Genomic DNA, 21041 nt, shown 5'->3' with positions numbered 1-21041 from the left:
GTCAGGGACTGTTTCCTAAATGAGGATTGATGAGGATGAGTGAGGATTAGACTGGTATACGGTAGGTGTTCTAAGTAAAACTCTGCACTAAGAGACACCAACTTTCCAGATGATACCATCTTAGTCTCCTTATTTTAGTTTCTGCTGACCCATTCAGCTAACATAAGAAGTGTGTTCATAGACATAGACATAGTCCTATTTCTTGTTCTCATGCACTTATGCCCTCCTGTGGAGGATAATACTGATGCTCCATTCAGAAGTGTTTGAATGTTTGATTGCCATCAGCCTTTCAAAAATGTTTCATACACTCATATGTTAATGATTTACTGTATTAAGTGATGCGGCCAGATGACTGGCCTTTTTGACTATCGCTAATATTGACGCTCCAAAACACTGACTGGCTCCCACATGTGATGCAGCCCTGCTACATGTAAAGTTGTTTCAGTTTTAAACAGTCTAAACAGCGACGAAAGAAAGAAAAACAACAACAACACGCAACAACAGCTAAAAGCCTAAACGCTAACAGGCGGCTGGGGGGACGGGGGAGTTTAATGGCATTGTAGATTGGATTTCCTTTCGTCTTTAATGAAACCATCTGTTTGCTTGTTGTCGCTACTCTGGCGTTTCCTCTCTGCGAGCCATTTGTCAAGTGCGCCGTTACCTCAAAGGTCCTGCTCCCCCGAACCTTGAGAGCAGCGTAAGGGGCTCCCGTTCTTCTGCCCTCCAGCCTCCACCCCCTATGGACCGGCTCGCTTTTTGGAATATTACGAGGTCTGGAGGGGCCGGGGATGCGTTGCGCTGCGTCTCTCACTTCCTTCACCTCAGCGCTCGGAGCACTTGCTCTGATGTTTCATCGCTGGCGGCTCGAGGGGCCCTGGAACGTGGTTTTCACATTATCAAGCTGCCTTCATAAAGCTACGAGACGGCACTGTCATCGGTGGCTTTGTAGTTGGAGCTTTGCCTGCGAGCGGTGGATGCTTATGATGGATTCTGCAGTCACCTGTGGTCATTATGTGTGTGGTGGTGGTGGTCGGGGGGTATGACTGAGGGGGTCGGGAGGGAAGTGGTGATGGCCGTGGTGGAGAGGAATGGGGCGTTTGGAGGATAAGTTGCATCTGTGAGGCAGCACTTGTAAAGCTATCTGTATCCAAACATGAAGATCAACTTGTGCTGTTTCTGCATCAGGCAATAGTAAAGAAGCAAAAGGGCAGGTGGGAGAAGAGAAGCCGTTTTTTTGGCAATTCATGAGGAAATCAGCTGGCAGGAGATGGTAAGGTTCTGTTGTTAGTGCCTCATACCCTGAAGGTCAAGACGAACTAACTACTTGAACTGCCTTATCTCAAAATCTGGAAAGCAGTGGCTTCTAAATAAGTTAAAGATACTTTCTATTACACAAACGAAAATAATCGCCAAATAAGCTTTATTAATGATTCTTTTTTAAAGATAAAAACAACAGATGTCAGATAAAAAATAAATAAAGGGTATCATTTGCTGGTTAACGTAATCAGCAGGCTCAGCTTTAAGTGTACTCCAGATTTGAAGCAAGGCTTTTCTTTGAGGTAGGAAAATGTCGATTTGAGTTCCATTGGCGGCGCATCGTTTGCTCTTGAGAGAGCCGTCGCTGGAAGTGATGCATCATATGTCCCCCTGCGGTTGCCAAAGCATTAAGTTCTAATTAAAAGCCATCGGTGTCTGATGAAGACGAAGCCACAGAGGCAACATGTGCTGAGCAGAGATGCTCCTAACAGCAGAGAAGAGGGTGAGGGCCTAAGAAAAAGCTGATGGACACGGCCATCTGCTCAAAAACGACAACAGCAACAAAAGAAGAACATGACAAATGACCCTGAAAAAATTAACATTTAACCTCAGAAAGTTACTTTTAGAAACCTATCCCTTCGGCCTCCTGCCCTCTGAGGAAAGCTTAAGCAAGAGTCTACATATCGAAAACAAAATGGCTGCCACCTAATAGACGTTCCGGTGAGTGTGCAGCGGCTTCATTTCTGGCGGTCAAAGATGGTGCTGAACATCAGCGGCAGCAGGAAGATTCGTATCCTGTCGGTGGAGGGCAGGGCTCTTGTGAGAGTGTAGACATGTCAAGACTTCCTGTCAGATTACGGGCTTCCATAGGTTCCAGATGGATCACATACCCGCCTGTCTTTTTTTGCAATAATATGCTTATTTTAATAAATGCCTTAACATGCGTATGCACACACTTACTTTAACACACACACACACACACACACACACACACACACGTGCATGTAAGGGTCAACAATGAGAGGCCTAGGTAGAAAGCGTATGTAGCATGTGTAACTGATCCGTTTTTCTCAGTGTAATCAGAGGTGACAGAGGCTTAAAAAAAGGAGTAAAGTAAATTGTCATGCTGTGTGGAATTTCCCTTGACGTTCAACAGCCCAAAATAATATTTTCCATAAGATTATCCCCCCCCCCCAAGTACCCTAAGGAAAAATATGCCAAATACAGTAAGTGTTGATTTTCAGAAATCACTGTATTATTGAGAGTTACCATCTGCCAGGTATCGAAAGCTCAAAAAAGGACATAATCCAGCCTACAATACAGGAGAGTGTTTAAAAGTCCCTTTGTAACATCTGTTGCTCTTTGAGATAGTTAGCCTAAATCTGTATTGTTCTGCAAGGGCAATTTAGCCAATTCTTGAGTATTTGTTTGCAAAGTGTTGGTCAAAGCCAAGAACTTAAAGACAAATGTTAATCTACTCCATGCAAATAACTTTTTAATGGTATTCCATCAATAATGGCTGGAGTTATTTGCTGTAACAAATCTTGGCGTGAAGGACAAGTCATTGGCCAGTCATTAATGATGATGAGGGCCTGGTACGGATCAGATTCGTTTGGCACATTTGATTGGACAGCGGGAGCCCAAGCAATACCCAGACTGGATTTCTTTTATATTGCATTCCGTGCAGTAAACACTGTTGCTCCTGTCACCTGTGCAAACAGACAGTAAAACTGAGTTGACTGAGTCATGTCTGAACAGACCAGGTCACCCCAAAGTTAAGTGCACACCTCTGGGAACCGCTTCTGTCAAAAAAGGTGTTTATTGTGAGTGCTAACCAAATCCCAGAGGTCATTTTTTAGTTGGAGAGGGGGGGTATAAGGGGACATAATTGATCTTATACAGCTTTGATGTTAGCGCTGCTTCTCTGGTCTAACCCTGAGCACTATCCTTTTGCTGATGAATTGACAGTTTCTCTTTTAATGGTTTCATAAGTGATGGTCCAGGCTAGTTGCCACTGCAGCACTCAGCAGCCCGTCGTCTGCTGTGGGAATTTGTTTAGTGTCAAGAGATGATGGAGTGAACAGTGCAAGGTATCAGGAGTTTTACTGGAGTCTGCTTGGCCTCCCTGTGCCCGTGGTTAGCTGTCCAAAGCAAGCAGTTCCCTCCGATTCCTGTTATTCTTACGCTTTCGTGAGAGAAAGAGAGAGTGAGTGAGAGAGGGATGGAAGGGGAAAAAAAGAATGAGTGAGGGAGTGTGACTGTGCTGACTGCCTGACAGGCTTGCTGAAGGACAAAGGCTTCTCCAAGAGACACAACATGATACATATTTGACTGGATGCTGATTGTGTGCTAACCTTCTCTTTTCCCTTGTCAGCGAAGTATTTAAAAGACAAAGTAGACTTTTTTTATTTGCAGTGAAATGATCACCAAAATGGCTCTTATTGTGATCCTGAATGATTGTGCCCCCCACGAGCACCATATGGAGACCATTCTCTCTAAAACAAAAAAGGCTGAATATTCTTTTCCTACCAACAAATGGAGGCCAAAAAGACTTTGTGAAGGTGCTTTTTCAAATCAACTGCCATGGACTGTGTAGCATAGCACATGAGTGATGCAAATCGCCTGCTAAATAAATTGTTTGAATTCCCCCCTGGAGAGAAGAGAGGATCAGGACGATCCTGTCTTTGTGCTTTAGCAACGGCAGGCATCCCTCACACTGTTTATAGATCTTCTAAACTCAACTCATGGAGGCTGACAGATGTTAACCCCCCTACAGAGAGACTTTGTACATCTCATCTGCTTGCATTTTTTTGAGGGGGGGGGGGGGGTTCTCAGCCCTGGTGTCACCTTTCCCCTGATGAACCCACGGTTTTCATGCTAGTGTTTGCTTAAGCGCTCTGACACATTACCTTTACCTGTGGACACTTCGAGGACCGCAGTGATTGATGCATCCCTCTGTTAGAGGTCATTTAGTCAAAGAAACAGCTGAGCCTAAAAAATGTGGTTCCTCAGCACAGCTTAATCCAATGCTAGGCAAACATTCTTGCTAAAAGTGATGCTAACCCCCATCCAGAAAGGTGCAGGTCATTAGTACTCAGCTTGTGTAATTTCTTCTGCGAGTGATTACTCAGGGCCCTGCGGAAATATGACAACTCACAAGATAAACACACAACAGGATCTCATGAGTGATCGATGATTGGGGAACAGCTGGGAGCCACTACGAGGGATGGCGTTCGGATCATTAGCCTTCATAATTGCTGCGTAAATGGCTAAAGTCTTGTTAATCCGCCCAAATGAGGCTCGATAAGAGCACGGCCGTGGCGGAGGTGAGGGTGGAGGAACCGACACTCAAGGTCTGGGGATGTTGTTTGTGGAGGTATCGCTGGTCCTCCGAGCGTGACCGTGTGTGTTGCTGTAGCTACTGGAAGGGGTAACCCCCTCACTCACTCACAAGCCTCCCCTTGCACCTGTGTTTACTTTGGGAGCCTCAGCCCTCATGACCCAGCAGCAGTCTCTCACAGGCTGTGGAGAAAGGAGGTTGTGTGTGTGGGGGGGGGGGGGGGGGGGGTACAGAGCGAGGGAGAGAGCAAGAGAGAGAGAGAGAGTGAGAGAGAGAGAGCGAGAACTCCCAGCCTGACAAATATGTGCTGGCCCTGCAGTTTTAGCTTGGCTAAAAGTTGCTCTAAGACTTCCATTGTGGGCTCAAGCGAGAGAGCAGTATAATTTACATTCCACCATCGACATTCGGGTATATTTGAACACACTAAGAAAAGAAAGAACAACGAAGACAGGAGGGGAGGAGGGAGAAGAAGAGGAGGAGGGAGAGGGGGAAGGGAGAAGGAGAGGGGGCGGTCAAGAAAAAGAGGAGCTCCTGTTCTCTATTATGTTAATTTAAGTGCGGTGAGCGGGAGATGGAAGCCTCGGTGTCCCGGCTTCCCTGGCAGAGACAGGACTGCTCTCTCTATGGGCCGAAGCTGGGAGTCAATGGACCATTATACTGAAGGGAGGTGAGCCCTGTCTGCTCTGTTTGCATGAGGAGCTAGAAGAGGGCAAAGGAACCTTTTGTTTCCTCCTTTTTTCTCTCCTTTTCTGTCTCTCACTCTTCCTTTCTTGTTCTCTCTGTCCACCTCAGCTTCTTTCTCTGTGAGTCCCGGTATATATTCCCCAGTTAGAGAAACAGGGCAGCAGTTCTCTAGACTCTAGGCACTTTTCTACTGCAGGAACTCGGGGCACTTCCCAGGTGACGCAAACGTTTGCCAGAACAACCCCATAATCAACCCATTCCGCCCTTTATGCGTCCATTGTGTGCAGGAACTACTGGATTAGACAGTAGCCTTTGCTCTTTGATCCTGACGATTCCCTTCGATTCTCAGCACTACAAAATAGCAATATATTTTTCCAGTGGCAGCACCAACAAGAGACCGCTAAACCAGATCATTTCTAGATAACGTTAGTACCCTGGTACCCCGGTGTAACCCAAGGTCAAGTCAACAGGTGGATTTAACTATAAAGCTGCTATGTCGATTAAATGGTTTTATGGCAGCTGTAATTACTTGATAAATTAAGATACTTGGCCCATTGTTGATTAATTAAAGCCTATATATAAGCTGATGTTTTGCTTACGTATTCAGTCAGTGGCAATAACCTCAACATGCTAACTCAGTAAACTCGCTGTATTCAACGTGGTGTGAAAATAAAAGTATTTTAAAAATGGCGCCTGTTGTCTTTCACTTACCTTTAACCAATAAGAGTATTGGCCCGAAATCGGCCCTGAAATAGATCCTATGGGGGTGGTTCCTGCAGTGGAAAAGTGCCTAAAGGTGCCTGCCCTCCTAAATGACTTTGAGACCACAAGGTCCTCCAGTCGAAAAGCGCCTTCTGTCTCTCTTTCGCTCACTCTTTTTTTTCTCTATCTCTCTCTCTCTCTCTCTCTGTCTGTCTGTCTCACTCTCTCACACAATTTATTTCTCTCTCTTTCTCCCTGTGTGATTTTAGCGGTCACCTCCAGTGTTCTGCACCTTAAGGACTTTTCTCTCCATCAAGGACACTGTTGCCTGTAGTGTGAGAAGGTATAACCTGGTTTGTATTCTTCAGTGGCTATGATGAGGTTCCAGACACCAAGGGATCCTTAAGTGTACATCTCATAGCATAGGTACAGTAAACGTCCAGAAAGGAGTAGAAGGGGAAGGGTGGTGGGTGTTTGGCGGGGGGGGGGGGGGGGGGGGGGGGGGGGGGGGTGGGTTGTGACATGACATGTGCCTTTGAGAGTGAAAGGTTGACCAAATTACCTCACCTTTGTAGCCCCAGAGATGTGATGTCACAGGATAGGACTGTGGCCTCAACATTTTCCATGTCCTTCTCTCCTTTTTTCCCCTGAGGAAACAGTAGCCACGTAAGACCACAGCCAGAGCGATGGTGCCAGTGAGATCATTTGGGGTCTGACATGATATCATGAGTTGAATCACAGGCTGGCTCCAATTCTGCTCAGATCCTGTGCCTGGTGGTGAGCAGTAACCTCTCACAACAACTGGTACAAGTTTGTGTCATTTCTATTTAGAGAAAGTGCTTTAAAGTTACGCTGAAAAATCATGGCCATATGTACCATAATTTTAGCTTTAAACAACAAAACGAGGCCGTGATTATGGTGCTTTGGTGGATATAGTTTGATCTTCCCCAACAGTTTTGGAATCCTTTTTGACAGTGGTGACAATTTCTATCTGTTCAGGCCTTATGGATTCCCAATGACGTCCTGGACTGGGGCGCAATGGGCTAAATTGTGTCTAAGAATGATAATCACCATTCAGGGTTACGCTTAGGCCTGAACGAGGCTTAATCAATTTCCAGGAAACACAGATGTGGAGCTTATTTCTCGCTAATTTAATTTGATCGGCTGCCATTTCCTCCATCCACCTCAGTAATTAGGCACTGCTATTTTCCTGAGATTGTGTTCTCGATTGGTTTTGCTTGATGTCATTATACAGGTTTATGTTGGCGTGTAAAAATAATACAATACTCACTGTAATCACAGCTAGCATTGGCTTTGGCAGCTGTAACCAACAATTAGAATGTAGCTTATGTACGTTCAGAGAACTCTATACCACACACCTAGCAAGCCTTTCCTTCAGGGGAAGTTGCTAATTTGGTGAGGTGCTTTATAAAGAAACGCTGGAAGTAGAAACTGTGGAAAAGATGCTGCATTGGCTGTTAGAACTCTGGCACTCTCCATATTTCTGTTAAATATGTAAAAAAAAAAAAAAGGATGGGGGATTTGGGGTGGGGGGTGCAATGCAGACAGCTCAAGGCCGTGTGCGAAAACAAATGTTCCATGCATACCGGCTTCAGGAGCCCACGAACATCTGGCGAGTTCCAGCGCCTGAGCCAGAGGAGGGTTGACATTGCTGTTATATTTCCTGACAGGGGTCGCATTCCGGATACCCATGTGAACTGGTGTTATGAGAGGGAGAGTATCGTGCGCGTTCTTGCCGAATGGAATGATCGCAACGCAGCCCGTCCGCCAGCTTCTCTCCGGGAAGCGAGAAGAAATGGGAAGCCCGAGACTGGATGTCTTGTTGATGTCGTGAAGTTGTGCCTTTTTGTCGGCCGTCCAGTGGCGAGTGTTTTCGGATGTGCTCCCGATAGTGCGCTAGCCAGTATTTAGCGTGACTGTTTCGTCTTTGGGAGCTCCTCCTGTCATTGACTCAGCCATGGGCAGATGATTGTAGATCAGACGACATCTGATACCCATTTTGAAAGGAAGAAGAAAAAAAGGAAAGAAAAAAGAAAACATGTCTTTTATTATCCTTCAGAGTGATTAAGGACTTCTGTGGTCTCTCGGCTACTCCAAATGATGCCTCTCTATTGTGGTCATAAATTTACTGTACGTTGACCAACACATGTGCTCCCCAACACACTTATGAATGAGTATAAACATGTGTACATACTACGTGCAGGCACACACACACACACACAACTTGTGCTTCCTTTTAAATATATAAAGTTGTAAACTTTGCTTAGGATTGTAAGCTTTACCATATTTGAAATTGTGATGCACCCCTGGCGCGCGTTTTCCTCCCTTCAAATACATTATTTTTGTTAGATTACCTATTAATGTAATCAGATACATTAGGGACTTGATGCTTTTCTGGTCTGTTTTATCATACCATCAAGATGACTCAACTCAGTGCACTCCTGCTGTTAATCTGCATTGATTGACTACAATTTCAACAAGTCATTTTAAGCATGATGTAATTGAATCATGCTCACTTACAGATAGCCTGGGTCAACATGCTGAGCTGGTGTTCAGCTTTCACGCATAGTAAACACATACCATTGCATCTAATAAAATCAGCAAATAATAAACAGCCTCAAAATGGGCTTGCCTTGCATTTGAAATGAACCTCAGCCGTGTGGTCAGTAAAACTCTCAACTCGACACCAAGCAAATACAGGTCTGTTTGCCCTTGACAAGCACCCTTACACACACACACACACACACACTCACACACACACACACACGCGCGCACACACACACACACACACACACAGATCCTATGTACCATACTCCATGGCGGGAAGCTCAGCCTCTGCATCATGTGGTTTAATGGTCCCTTACTTCACAGGCATGTCTTGTGTCACAAACGCCTGCAAATGGCGGCTAAATGGCTGGGCCTTTTGTGTCATGGCCAGTTGAGGTTCCTCTCTGTGGGGGTACAAGATCACTCACAGGGCTAAAAAGTACAGACGCTCAGCACTGCTTATTTCATGTGGGGTCACTGTGCTTATATTCTCATTTTTTAGCTTCGCTCAGAGTGGACGTATTTGGAAGTAGTGTGCCAAAACATTGTAATCCAACCATCCGTCTTTTTCAACACTTTGACCACACATGGCACAAATAATAAAAGTGGAGAATAACAAGCTGCGGAGATATTCTAGTTATGTGGAACAGGGCAATCAATTTTGTCCAACATGAAATGCAATTTCTCAGAAGCTCCTTTCTCTCTGGCTCACTCTCTCTGACTCCCTTTCTCTCCTCCTCTTGCGTTCGTGGCATCTGGCAATTGTGCAAATGTGTGCTTTCCAATTTGCTGAACATATAAAAAAAAAAGTCATTAAAGTCCATCTGTTAGACACTGGCGTTGCAATCTAAACATTACGCAGATGTAAGATTGTATCTTTCCCCCCTCGTAACTGCGATACCAGCCCAGCCTGCAGTGCCTGCGCGGCGTCTCCCGTAGCTGCGCAGCGTCTCCCGTAGCTGCGCGGCGTCTCCCGTAGCTGCGCGGCGTCTCCCGGAACTGTGCGGCGTCTCCAGGAGCTGCTCTGCGGCGCACGCAGGAAATTAGACTTATGCTGGCCCATCTGTGGCTTTTAAACAGCAACACATCTCGCGGGCAGCCCACCTTTAAGGCCCTCTTAAATGCCCACAGTTCAGGGGCTCAGTGTGTGATAATATACTATTACAGCAAGCTAATAAAGTACCTGTGCAAGTCACTATTAACATTTCGTTTTACTTTTAACATAATGAACCTGTGCAAGACTTTGTATTTGTCCTATTTATTGCACTCCACAAAATGTGTAGCTGCCATTTACAGTACCCTTGATCTTCACATTGTGACTATGACTATGGCCATCAATCAGATTTAGAAGTACATACTACCAGCAGCATACTTTAATACTTCATCATCAGTTATATTGTGCCGTAAACAAATGAGCCATTTTGTAAACTGGGCTTTGATCAAATTAACATTCATAAGTAACAATTTATATTGTGTGCTTATTTATTGGCACTTCCATTCCAACTGAAATTGATATCTATGCAGATGGCATATTTTTGTTTGTATGGCTTGATTTGCCATAATTATTTTCTTTTGAGCAACACAAGAGTGACCTGACAAAAATTAACCCAGGATATTACACTACGTTGGCTCACACTGTGTTTGTTCTCCATGAGTGGCTGATATGGACAGGCGACCTCATTTGAGTTATTGGATACTCTAAGCTGAATTACCACCCTTCACTTCCGGTATCTAGAGTGGCACATTTTCAACCAGTACAATTATCTTAAGTCTCTCCAACTTGTCCAAACTCTCTGTTCAGCTTTGGTGTTGTGTGTCAGCACAGCCTGCCTCTGTATGTCCACTCTGGCTGGAGTTTCCCAGGAGCAGCGCTGTACCTTAAGCCTCGGATGTGCCGAGGACATTAGTCTGCCGTGAACAATGAACTTCTCTGGCCCGGCAGGCGGCCCGAGGCTCCCTCGCACCCCTGCACACCGCCCTCATTACGCCACCTCACATCTGTGCTCCGACCCGCAGGCGCTGACCACCAAGGTTGAGCGCTCCTGGACCCTCAAACGGAGAGAACATACCAGAGAAGAGGAGGAGGGGAGGAGGCGGAGGGGAGGACAGGCACAGGGCAGGCACTGATGTAACCTCAATGCAATCCATCCTCAACTGCACCAGCTCTGTCACAGTTGGCTCATCCATGACGACATGTTAACATATTTTCAGTTAATAATATTGCCCGCTGTCCTCGGAGGAATGGACACCTGAACCCTCCCCACCCCCCATATGTCTCTGCAGCCACCCCCCTTTGGTGCACTCCAGGGAAGGCTTTCTTTAAATAGATGCGGGTGACGCTATCGCGAAAGCATGGCAAGCTACCAGATAATCGTTTTCGAAAACTCAACACTTGGCCGTGTTGACACAAGACTAAGTTTCGAATTATGTCTGAGCAAAGCGCCGGCTCTCTGTCCGGCTAATCTTTGCACGCAAAGTAATTTTCCCCTCTGGCCAGCCCCAGTGATGGTAATTGTCAGGAGAGAGCCTGCCTCATTTCCTCACCTCGACATTAATTCGAAGCAGTGCATCCCTAAATCACGCAACTCGGATGTAATGTCAGCCAAAGCCATCATGCCACGCTCCCAGTCACTGAAAACCCAAGAAGTATAAAGCCATATATAAAGTGATGCATTCTCAACATTTATAATTAATACGACCACGGTCATAAAACACGGTCATGCCTTTTTATACCGTCAGGTATCTCTTCATTAAGCTCTGCTCACACTGACGGTTGTTGTCTCACATCCTGCAAGCTGTGGGACACGCTTGACAGCTCTGAGATGTGGCTAACACCGTCAGGTTTTCGCGGGAGAGGGCCCAAGAACAGGACATGTATAGGTAGGACTAGCAGAAGAAATTCAGCTTTACTTACAAAATGAAAACAGGAACAAAATCAGGCAGGCAAGACAGAGCACAAACCAAAACAGAATCCAGAACATGGGGGGCAGGGACAAAACTAAACAGAAACGAGCACGCAATAAGGGTCACTAGGGAATCGCAAAACAAATATGATCAGCACACAGTGAGGGACGAACTGACAGAGCAAAAAAAAAAATGCAGAGTATAAGTACACCAATTACACACAACGAGAAACACAATGGGAAACAGGTGAGCACACATTAAATCGAGGGAAACTAACAATGACAGAAAGTGGCATGTGACAGGTGAGGGGCGGAGACCAGAACACATGGAACAGAAGCACATGACAAAACATAAACATTAACACATGGCAGAACTGAAAACACATAGAGCACATGGAGAACAAAGCACAAGACAGTAACGACAAAATGGCCGGGGGGGGGGTTAAAACAGAGCCCTGACAGAAACCTTGACAAACGCCTGCAGATCCTCATATCCAGTGAGCGTGCTGCAGGAGGTTTTCAGAACCAGGGGAACTCTTGTTCTGGCAGTCCTCACCATGTGTGGCACTCCTCAGAACAAGCTGAAGCGGGCCAAAGAGTCATTATGGATAAAATGCATGTGTATGTTCTGTTTACTCACCCTCCAACACACAAACACACAAAAACACAAACACACAAACACACACACACATTAGAACCCTGGAACACATACATACACACACACACACTCACACAATCAAATCATTGTCCAGAGTAAGTGCATCATGCTCTAGTAAGTCTTTTCTGAAAGAGTGGATGAGCTTTTCCACAAAATGCCTGTAGAAGCTAGGATGGTCCACAGGCTACAGAGGCCTGCTTTGGCTAATGAGAAGCATTTTGGGCAATTATGATGGACAGTGGTTCCACACCTTCCCATGGCAACATTTGACTAACCACTGTGCAGACATCTATCCAAGAGGAGCAGTGATGAGATGAGCTGCGTGAGGAACGATTTGGAGTGAGGAGCAAGATGTTTAGTGTCCAATGAAGATAAAACCCTGAGCGAGACAGATGCAGCCCCCTGGGGAGCCTGCTGCTCCTCATCCCCTGCCCCTGCCTCTCCATGAGCTATGGAAAGGGCCAGGAGTAGTTCAGCGGCAGGATAAGGATATGTCTAAGAGGTACAAAGGGGCTCTGCTACCACCGCACAGCAATGTTCTTCGTCTCCTTATCATCCACTGTTGGAGCTGTTCAGTGGCGCAAATGATGGAGTTACAGACGTCACCTAGGACAAAGGTCCAATTCCCATGCATTGAACATGCTGATAGAGATGCACCTGTACTTACCTGTAATACATATATTTGGGTTGAAGCATCTGCTAAGTGAATACATTTAAGTGTTTGAAAACTGTTCTCTTGAATCACTGAGGAGATTAACATAAAGAGACAATACTGTGCTAAAGTTGCTATGACAATACAGTAACAATATAGTAGCTATGCATATTTACTTTGTGCATCTGTCTAGTACTGTTCTTCTGGACTGAAGGAAATGTGTCACTGTTAAAAAAGGTCTGACACAGCAGTTGTGGTTCTTTAACGTGCAGGTCTCTCATTTCCCCTCACAGTTTCCAGGGACACTGCATTAAGTGAAACAAAAACATTAGCATTTCTCCCTTATAGTGTTTCTAATTTATGGAGGCACGGTATGTGTCCACTGATATTTTATGCGTGTGTGTGTGTGTGTGAGTGGGTGGTAAGCGATGAGTAGACGTTACTCATTGTATTTGTGCCTCAGTGGTCATCAGAGCCTGAGGTGCTTGGCTTAAGATTACCTTGAATATCCGTGAGCTATGTGCTTTCGACTCGGCTGCCATTATATCACGCTAGGGTGACGTGGAGATTTTTTGGAAACCCACCACACCCAGCCATTAACTCCTTTTTTACCTCAGGTCTTATTAAAAATATCTTTCCCCAAGTTATGTCATCTGAAGAAGAGAAGTATTAAGTGAACTCCCTTCTCTTTCCTCACTGTGCTGCTCTGCTTGCCCGAGGTCAGGGTTGTGGGTAACCCCTCTTTAAACTGGAGCAGAGAAGTTCTCAATTACCTGTTTACTGGCAAGGGGGGCGCTTCGGTAAACACATTGCAGACCTTGTGAACGCTAGGCAGAGTGAACGTTGGAGGCCTGACAAGGGCTGCCGCCACCGCTAGTGCTTCTCCGCTAACAGGGTTTCGGGGGAGATGAGTGCCAATGTTTTGTCAGGTGCAGAGGCTTTGGATAGCGCCAGAACTATGTTTCCATGGAAACGTGCCAGCCCAAGCACAAAGAAAAAAAGTTAGTCATAATGTGAAAATAAAATCAGTGAACTCTGATGGGACAGAGGTCTGATAGGGTGTGCATCTCCCAACGCAACCAATTAACGAGGAAAAGAAATGTTTCGGTCATGCCTGGTTTATTTTGCCTCATTTATTGGTTTGTTCCTCGTGGAAAGGTTTCATAAACTATAAACTATTGAAAACATGGTCATAAAAATACTTTTTAGTTAAAGCATCGTATTTTAACCTTGTTTAAGATCAAGTTACACAGGTTTTTTGCTGGTAAGAGCATAGTGCACAATTAAACAGACCTCTGTTACTTTACCCTCACACGTGCGCAATACTAAACCTTAAAGTTTGCTCTGTTTTTCTACAGATCGTTTCCGATGGTTTTTACTCCTCTGTCTGTGTTTGTCAGTCTGTACATGACGTTATTTTGTGAGGCTGTTCCTAAAGATCCGAGTCAACTGAAGGCCTTCCTCCACAGGGTTAGACTTTCATGTCAAAACAGGATGACGTTGCAGTTTGTGTTCGGAAACACTGTGGGATATTATATTTGAAACATTTATGTTGGAGAGCAGATTGAAACTTACAATGCAAAAAATAATTTGAAACTCTGAAGAAATACACACTGGATGAACGGCGTTTTGAAGGAGACATGGTTTCAGAGTGTCTGCGCTGTGGCCTGAGTGTGGAGTGGAATGCTGTCTCCAGTGTTTAGTTCTATCTTAATGGCATTGCTCCAGCTGAGCGCTACAGTGTGACCTGATGGTGCGTGTGGAGACAGGACAAAAAGGAATGGGGAAGTATCGAGTGGCGCGGACGTGAGACTGCTGAGTTGCGCCAATGGCACCGCTAACCGATTCACATGTGAAAACACTGCACATCTATGTGAGCTTATGTTAAAAAAAAAAAATGAAAACCTTCCATAAAGAACCTTTAACACTTTCAAAGCTCAAACCCCCTCCACACACCGCCCCCGTGCCATCCATCTCTATTTCCTTGAGCAAAAAAAGGACACATTTCAAACCATTTGAATGTTGTCTTTTCCAGGACGTTGGCGAGCACAGGAAAGGAGCTCAAAGATAACTTCCTGAAGGCGCTGGCAAAGCGCGAGGAGGCCAACCGCAGCGCCAGGATGACTGTGAGTACATTATTGCCCCCACACAGCCTCCCTCCCTCCCCTTCCCAATCGCTACGTAATGGGATTCCCCCAGAATATTCCTGTGATTCCATTAGGGGACCCATGAACAAAATCCGCTCTGTGTCAAGTCAGGTGGGACGGGCCTCCCCCCAACCACCTACCTACCTACCCCCTGCACCCCTCACCCCAGTGCCTGGCAGAACTAGCTGCGCCCTCCAAGCGCCTTCCACTTCAGCTGAATGCAAAACAAGGGAGGGAAAGCCCACCCGGGGTGTGTGTGTGTGTGTATCCGTAGGTGTGTGTTTATGTGCATTTTTGTCTCTGTGTGTGTGCATGTTTGTGTGTGTGTGCGTTTTGGTGTGTGTGTGTGTGTGTGTGTGTGTGTGTGTGTGTGTGTGTGTGTGTGTGTGTGTGTGTGTGTGCGTGTGTGTGTGGGTTGTGAGTCTGCTTGTATGTGTGTGTGTGTTGTGAGTTTATTTGTGTGGGAGTGTGTGTGTGTGTGTCTCTATATGTATGTATTTGAAACCCTCACCACACCAGAAAAAAGGCCTGGCCTAAAGTGTTTACATCTGCTGCATAGAATGTCAAAGCAGGTAAACATCCATTTACTGGATAAAAACACTGGAAGTTTGACTTCATGCCTACCTCCTCCTTCTTTTAATTAAAAAGAAAGGAACACATGCCATTTGTCAGGACGCACAGCACCCCACACAGTTTGTGTTGAGCATATGCAGAGCTGTTTACTCAACCTGCTGTTTACCAAAATCTCCAACAGGCACTCCTAGAAAAGGCAACTTTGTTTGAGTGCCACGGGCCAGGGTGCCAGGGAATACCACAGTTTGCCCAGATGTGGGCACCTGGCTGTGGGCAGCTGTGCGCACTGCTTTGACGGAGACATGCGAGAGAAGAGGAGAGGGGAGATGGATGGACCTTCTCTCTAAAGGAAGGCCTTGTTCCTTCTTGTGTGTGTAGAGCATTAACCACACCTGTGTTAAGAGTTCCGACATCAGCTAACCCATCATGGATCAGAGAAATGGGATGCGGGATGAAGGTCCCACTCGAAAAAACCTAAACAGATTTGTAAAGGTGTGTTAGCAAGTCCAAGAAAACACCTAGGGGAAGTTTCTGAAGCATATCAGACAAAAGGTCTGAGTTAAAAATGTAGCACACACATACTAGAGAAATATTTACACCTATAGTAGATGAAAGTGGCATGTTTTCCATTGGGTTATGTATCTATGATTCAGCCATGAGAAACAGCACATGCAGTATGGGCTCTAGCTACAGGTGGTGCGATGGTTCGACTTGAACTGGTCCAGCTTTTTTGGGCTTCCAACACTTGTCAGGGTGACCTCAGAGTTACCTGGTAACCTCTCAGGAACCTCTCAGGGTAGCATTTTGACTTGTCCTTAGTGGAGAGAGATAAAAGGTGGGGCATAAGATCGAGGTGGGGGTGACCAGGCTTGACCTGCTGGAGGAGGATGCCAGGATCACACAGCAAGAACTCCGTCCAGAACCCTCCACACCCCATCCTAGCCCCCCCGCCCCCCGCCCCTACCCACCCTCTCTCGCCTCACATGTTTGCAGAGTAAACAGTGCAACACCACCACCACCACCCCCCCTCACACACACACACGCTGGCCCTCTCCCTAAAGAGGGGGAAAATATCTTGCCGACCAGGCAGAGAAGAGATCGGTCAAAGCTTGCTCCCCGTGCCAATGGTCAAAGGAAGCACTGTGGTTGTCCAGCGTGAATCAAGCAGTTTATAATATCAATCTTCCTGTGTTATACACAGAGAGAGAGAGAGAGAGAGAGAGAGGGTGGGAGAGAGAGGGAGAGAGAGAGAGAGGTGGAGAAAGAGAGGGACAAGCTAGCTTTATGTCACCTCCAACACACACACACACACACACACACACACACACACACAGACACACACAAACACACACACACACACACACACACACACACACACATAAACACACCCCGTCCCAAAATTAACTTTTTTCCCCCAGTGAAGTTTTTCGCGCTGATAGAAAATCGCACTGAAAAAATGTTTATTTTCCTCTCCGCCCTCCCTCTCTGCTTAAACCCTAAGCCACATTTGAGCACTTAATACCTCTTCTCTTACAAACTGTTTGGCTGCAGGTAATCATAATCCATGTTGACGAGCCCTGACCCCACTGGTATGTTTACGTTACACAAATGTATTCCAGCCAGCGTATATACCCACACCACACCACAGCACAGCACTCATCGGCCTCGCTGAGCGCCCTGCATCTTGCCACATGAAGACGCTAAGGCTACATGCTTGTTACGCATTGCTGTTTGTCTTTCTGGACGTAGACAAACAATATAATATTTACAGGAGATGCCATGCGTGTTTATTTGAGGACATTTCCAGATTGGTATGCTCTGAGTTTTTTCAGCTGAAAGACAAAGACAAAGGCTCTTGTAGTAAATGGATAACAGACATGGGTGTGGGGTGGGGTGGGGTGGGGTGGGGTGGGGTCGGGGTGGGTGCAGCACTCATGAGTTTTGCAGCCATGTTGAGCTGGCGGTGGTGGAGAGACTGCAGGGCTGCACCGCTGCCAGGGGCTTTGTAGCCGCAGCTGAATTTGCAGCGTTTACGCGATCTGGACACCAATGAGCTGCGTCGAGAGAGAGCGTAAACGCCACGTACCTGGAGCGCACAGCTGCCTCTACTTGGAGAGCGAGGCCAGAGCTACACGCTTCAGCGAGCGCTGCAAAAAGACCATGCTAGCACTTGGCCCGCGACACTCTCCATTTCTGTTTTTTTCCCCCCTCTTCCTTACTGAACAGCACTATTTAATGTACTACTGACCTGCAAATGAGTAGCTCACAGCTGGGTGAGAGCTGAGTTATTTCATAACACATGTGAAACTAACACAACAGCACGCAGTCAAGAGACCTTGCTGATTTGCAAATACTCAAGTCTTTTGGCAAGTGCTAGTAAGTCCGTTTCTGGTAATAGCTTTTTCTCCCCCCTCTGAAAGATCCCTCACTGACATGGGAACCAGGCTCGACAACAAAGGCACTGATAAGCCCATCTTAACCAGTATGTAACATCTGAGAGCCGTAGCTGGGTGGCTTCGCTCAGCTTTCCAGGCACAGATTCCTGTCATAGCTGCCTGTTGCAGCGACAAAAGCAAACAGTGTGGGGATTTTCTCTCTCCTCTTACCTCTGAGGCCCACGGTGAATGGCCCCGTGTGGGAGTCTCGTTACAGGCGTTAAACTTTGATAAGGCCGGATAACCAGACCACCCAGTTCGGCAGAGGTGGGCCGCACTGAGTACACCCATAGAAAAGGGATGGGATAGGATAGGAGAGGAGAGGTGGAGAGACTAAAGAGAAGAGAGGAGAAGAGAAGAACACATGGAGAGTGGAGAGTAGAAGAATGCAGAAGAGTGGAGAGAAGTGGAGTGGAAAGAGACAGGGGGGGGTGAAGCTGGACATGGGCCTCTCCTCACACCTGAGTCAGCTGAAGAGTGGAAAGGAGAGGAGAGGAGAGGAGAGGAGAGGAGAGGAGAGGAGAGGAGAGGAGACAATAGGAGAGAAGAGAGGAGAGGGGAGGGGAGGAAAGTGGAGAAGGGACTGAAAAGGAGAGGAGTGGAAAGGAGAGAAGGAGAGAGGAGAAGAGAAAAGGATCAGTAGAGGAGGGGAGAAGAGAGGAGGGTGGAGAAGGGACAGGAGAGGAGAAGAGAGGAGAGTGGAGAAGGGACGGGAGTGGAGAGTGCTGTCCTCGGGTCAGTCAGGGCAGAGAGGCTTAACGCACTCCAGACGCACTGCCCAACCCATACCAATCAGGCCTAACACAGAACAGCTCTAAAACACACACACACACACACACACACACACACACACACACACACACACACACACACCTACATACACACAGACAAACATACACATGCACACAATCCTGCATCTACTTACATACACACTTTAACACTTACAAGCACAACCATGCTCATACACTGACAAGCACACACTCCCGCAGACACACACAAATACACACACTCACACTGGGCCTGGTCTTGCAGAGCAATTTAGCTCAACATATGAGTTGAATTATGTCAAGTAGAAGAACACAAAAGGTTTTTGTGTTTACCAGGTGCGCGCGCGTGTGTGTGTGTGCGTGTGTGTTTCTGTGTGTGTGCACACATGCACACTGTCATTACAAAGCATACATGATACATGCAAAACATGGAAAATGTGTACATATTCAAATCGAATGTAAATGAAGCATAAAGACATCGTACATGCAAACGTCAAATGGAATCTGTGAATTAAGCAGCTGTTCCTGTCCTCTACTTAGGAGTTATGTATGAGGTCAGTCATTCATCAGCCTCACTGTAAAGCTGTAACCACACACACACACACACACACACACACACACACACACACACACACACACACACACACACACACACACACACACACACACACACGTACACACACACACACACGCATGGTACAATCACACACACAAACATATATGTCCAGAGTCATGCTAATAATGTTGAGACCTGTGCCATTAAGAACTCACCTGTCTAAAGTAAAGGTCCATATGCAGTGTGAGCAGTAGGACTGAACTTGAGCACACACCTGTCTAAAGTAAAGGTCCATATGCAGTGTGAGCAGTAGGACTGAACTTGAGCACACACCTGTCTAAAGTAAAGGTCCATATGCAGTGTGAGCAGTAGGACTGAACTTGAGCACACACCTGTCTAAAGTAAAGGTCCATATGCAGTGTGAGCAGTAGGACTGAACTTGAGCACACACCTGTCTAAAGTAAAGGTCCATATGCAGTGTGAGCAGTAGGACTGAACTTGAGCACACACCTGTCTAAAGTAAAGGTCCATATGCAGTGTGAGCAGTAGGACTGAACTTGTATCCAGGTGTTCTGTGAGATGAGCTGTCAAACATTGGCCCTGGTCAACTCATCTCATCCTATGATTTGGCCCTGGGCTGTGTGTGTGTGTGTGTGTGTGTGTGTGTGTGTGTGTGTGTGTGTGTGTGTGTGTGTGTGTGTGTGTGTGTGTGTCTTTCTGCTCCCCTAAAGACGGCCGTTGTGTTATTTTCTACCTCGTCACTGACCTTCTCCTAAACTATCAAAACTCTCTCTCTCTCTCTCTCTCTCGCTCTCTTTCTCTCTCTCACACTCACTCCCTCTTTCTCACCCTCTTGCGAAAGCAGTGGCGCTGCCAAAAGTCACCCAGCACAAAAGGTGCACCTGGGCAGCTCTGGCATTGTTTGCTCTGGGTAAGAAGTGGAGTGTGATCAAATCCAGGTCACACCTGCACAGAATGCCTCAGGCTAGGCCATTGTGTGCTGAGGGGAACGCTTGGAAATGTGTGTGAAGGTCCCCACCCCCCTTCCCCTCCTTTCGCCCTTAGTCAGCCTCACACCAACACCACACCCAAAAGCCTTGTGTGTGTGTGTGTGTGTGTGTGTGCGTGTGTGCGTGCGTGCGTGTGTGCACGTCTGTGTCTGTAGGTGTGCGTGTGTAGGTCTTTAGGCATCTGTGGGTGGTTTTATCAGTGTATGTGTCTAAGTGCGTTTGTATGTTTGTGTTTGTCTGTGTGTCCCCGTCTGTGTGTGTGTGTGTAACTGCCTGAGAGTCTGTGGGTGTAGGAATCCCTGTGTCTGTGTGTTTGTGTGTATGTATGCCTGTGCGAATTTGTGTGTTTGTGTGTTTTGCTGCTGCCTGAGAAAAGGCCTAATGATGTCAGCAGTAGCAAGCCCCCCCTGGTCCACTGGCGTGTGTGCTTGAGAGCGGGCTCAGCTCCCGGCCCGTAATGAGTCCAGTCAGCTTGTGGAATCCGTGCTGGGTGTTGCTCAACTGGAAACAGCTTTCTGGCCCTAGCTGTCCAGTCTGCGGAGGGCGCGGGTAGGAGAGAGAGGGCCATCTCGGTGGCTGTTCCCATGAACCCTCTGCACGTCCTCCGTATGGATGTCAGATACACAACTGCATCACATAACCTTTACGTTCCACAACGCAGCTATGCTGTTATGGCAGTTATGTCACAAAGAAGAGTTTTGCAGCTGCTTCATGTAACTGAAAGCAAGTGCATCATGGTAGCTTGTGTCTTTCACATAGACAGGAACATGCTGCGTATCACAGTGCTGT

General features: G+C 46.7%; 1 protein-coding gene across 1 annotated transcript in view; it reads left to right on the top strand.

Moving 5' to 3' along the window:
- cfap299 (cilia and flagella associated protein 299) overlaps positions 1 to 21041 on the top strand; it is a gene marked incomplete at both ends in the record, with an annotated part of 94311 nt that overhangs the window by 8732 nt on the left and 64538 nt on the right. Inside the window, one exon of the mRNA XM_080852858.1 lies at positions 14800 to 14890. Coding sequence (XP_080708984.1) covers positions 14800 to 14890 — 91 coding nt within the window. The remainder of the gene's footprint in view (positions 1 to 14799; positions 14891 to 21041) is intronic.

Source organism: Sprattus sprattus (assembly GCF_963457725.1).
Source record: "Sprattus sprattus genome assembly, chromosome: 15".
Classification (NCBI taxonomy): domain Eukaryota; kingdom Metazoa; phylum Chordata; class Actinopteri; order Clupeiformes; family Clupeidae; genus Sprattus; species Sprattus sprattus.
The sequence above is the reverse complement of the archived record's forward strand: the minus strand, read 5'-3'. Positions and strand labels throughout refer to the sequence as shown.